The sequence below is a fragment of the Brachyhypopomus gauderio genome, chromosome 5 (genome assembly GCF_052324685.1).
Source record: "Brachyhypopomus gauderio isolate BG-103 chromosome 5, BGAUD_0.2, whole genome shotgun sequence".
Classification (NCBI taxonomy): domain Eukaryota; kingdom Metazoa; phylum Chordata; class Actinopteri; order Gymnotiformes; family Hypopomidae; genus Brachyhypopomus; species Brachyhypopomus gauderio.
Window position 1 is genome coordinate 3,343,606 of NC_135215.1, and position 2,046 is coordinate 3,345,651.

Genomic DNA, 2,046 nt, shown 5'->3' on the forward strand with positions numbered 1-2,046 from the left:
ATGCGGTAATTATTTAGCTAAATTGGCATATTAGAAATTCTCCGCTCCTCTTCTTTTGGAAGGTGAGTAATAAAAGAGACGGCGTGCTGGTTGTTGTTCGGAGGGCTCTGAAAGAGAGTAAGTGATGTAAATGTCTGATGCAAGCTCTGCTCAATGGTGCTTGTCAATAGGAACAATAGATGTGTTTCTCAGAGGTCGTCCGAGAGAGAGGCGGAGAATGACAGCAAGGTTTACACCCCCGTTCCACTCCTTACACCTAGACTGGACCACTTTTAGTCGTGGTGTTTACCCTAATGCTTTGCTCTTTCCTTCTCTCCCTCCTTCCCTCCCTCCTTCTCTCCCTCCCTCTCCCTCTCTCCCCCTCTCTCCCCCACATATATGTGCTGAGGTGTACCAGTGGACTATATGGCCAATCTGTTGCCATTTACAGATTATGTTAGTCGACGCCCAACTCGTCACCAGTTTCTGTCGCAGGCCTCTGCTGCAGGACTCATGCTCTTAAGGAGCAGAAGACCTTCGGTGATGTGATCCAGCAATGGTGCCCACACAGGAGGACGTTCCAGGCCTGAGCACGTCTGCGTTTGCGAGACACGTGTCACTGTAGCATGGTCTGCTACACCACTACCAGTGCCAGTGTCCTGCTGTCACTGCTTAGCTGAGGCATTGCTTTCCAAAGAAGCAGTTTTATGTCTGTTGTCTGCCTTGTCTGCCTTTTAATTTCGTATACAAAGTTGTTTGGTCATTTATGATATTGCTCAAACAATTAATGCAATGGCGGCCTAAGACCTAAGATATGTATGTGTGTGTGTGTGTGTGTGTGCGTGTGTGCAATGTATTCTGTTACTCTGTTAAACACTCCCCTTGTTGATGGCCTTATTCACACACTCACTCTCTGTGATATACGGTAATATCTAAATTGAGCTTTGAGCTTTTGGTAAGGTTTTTCCCCCCAGTTATCCCCTCTCTTTCGCCTTTTCTTTTCTACTGTAATGCGTCTTTGCCACAGCCCAGATTATAAGTGTGCGCACGGAGAGGCCGTAATTATTTTGCCGCGGTATCACACACGGTATCACAAGCCTTTTTTGCTTAGTGGCTTGTATCAGGCCCTGACAGCACTTGGTTTGATTATTGTATCCCATGATTTAGCAAACCCTAAACCGTGGTGTCGCTAATTAGGTAGCGTTTGAGTGGAATGGATGACTACGGGGTCCTCTCAAGGTCATCCCTGCCTCCCGAAAGCCTGGCAATAAATTTGAAGTTTGAGCGTAGCGAGGAAACAAAGGGGCCAGTGAACATGAAGATGAAAGTCCCTGGACGCCTCGTTTTGGTGCTCGCGCGCTCTCGCCGGGTCTAAGCGCTGTCATGTGCACTCACAGATCTGCATTAACCTTTCTCTCTCTCTCTCTCTCTCTCTCTCTCTCTCTCTCTCTCTCTCTCTCTCTCTCTCTCTCTCTCTCTCTCTCTCTCTCTCTCTCTCTCTCTCTCTCTCACTCACTCTCTGCTCTCCCCTCCTCCTCCCTCCCCTGCTTCTGGCTCGGCTCCTCTTTCCTCATCCACTTTTTTTTTTTTGTTGTTGTTTTTTTCTTTCGCAGCGCACGTGGCCTGACAGCATCGGCGGCGTCGCACGTGGGCTGACAGCGGGGGGCGGCGCACGCGGTGTCGAAACGACGCGTTCTGTTTGCACGAGCCCGCCACGCGTCTCCTCCCCGTCGTCGCAGCGTACGATCGCGCGAGGCCCGGTGGACGCACGCGTCGTTGTCCCGCTGCTTCGCCAGCCTGCGCACGTTAGCATTAAGGCGCGTGCCCATGCCGCGGTGCCAGGTCGGAAGAGCAGTACCGATACCCCACGGGAGCGAAATCTCTAATTAGGTACCAATCAGCACACCCCCACCTCTTCACCCCCAAACCCCCACCCACCTCCATCCACCTGAATACCTCGTCTAGCGTGAAATAAGATGCGTCGACCCCAACCTTTTATTTTCCCCTCCTAAAGGAAGGGGCTTTGCAATACAGCGAGGGCAGCTGCTTAGCTGGGCCATCGTCAGC

At 51.2% G+C, this 2,046-nt stretch overlaps 1 protein-coding gene across 1 annotated transcript in view; it reads right to left on the reverse strand.

Annotated features, from left to right (window-relative positions):
- Positions 1-1,808, reverse strand: part of LOC143513742 (dedicator of cytokinesis protein 4-like) — a 36,362-nt gene extending 34,554 nt beyond the window's left edge. Inside the window, exon 1 of the mRNA XM_077004478.1 lies at positions 1,608-1,808. Coding sequence (XP_076860593.1) covers positions 1,608-1,808 — 201 coding nt within the window. The remainder of the gene's footprint in view (positions 1-1,607) is intronic.
- Positions 1,809-2,046: the final 238 nt, after the last annotated feature.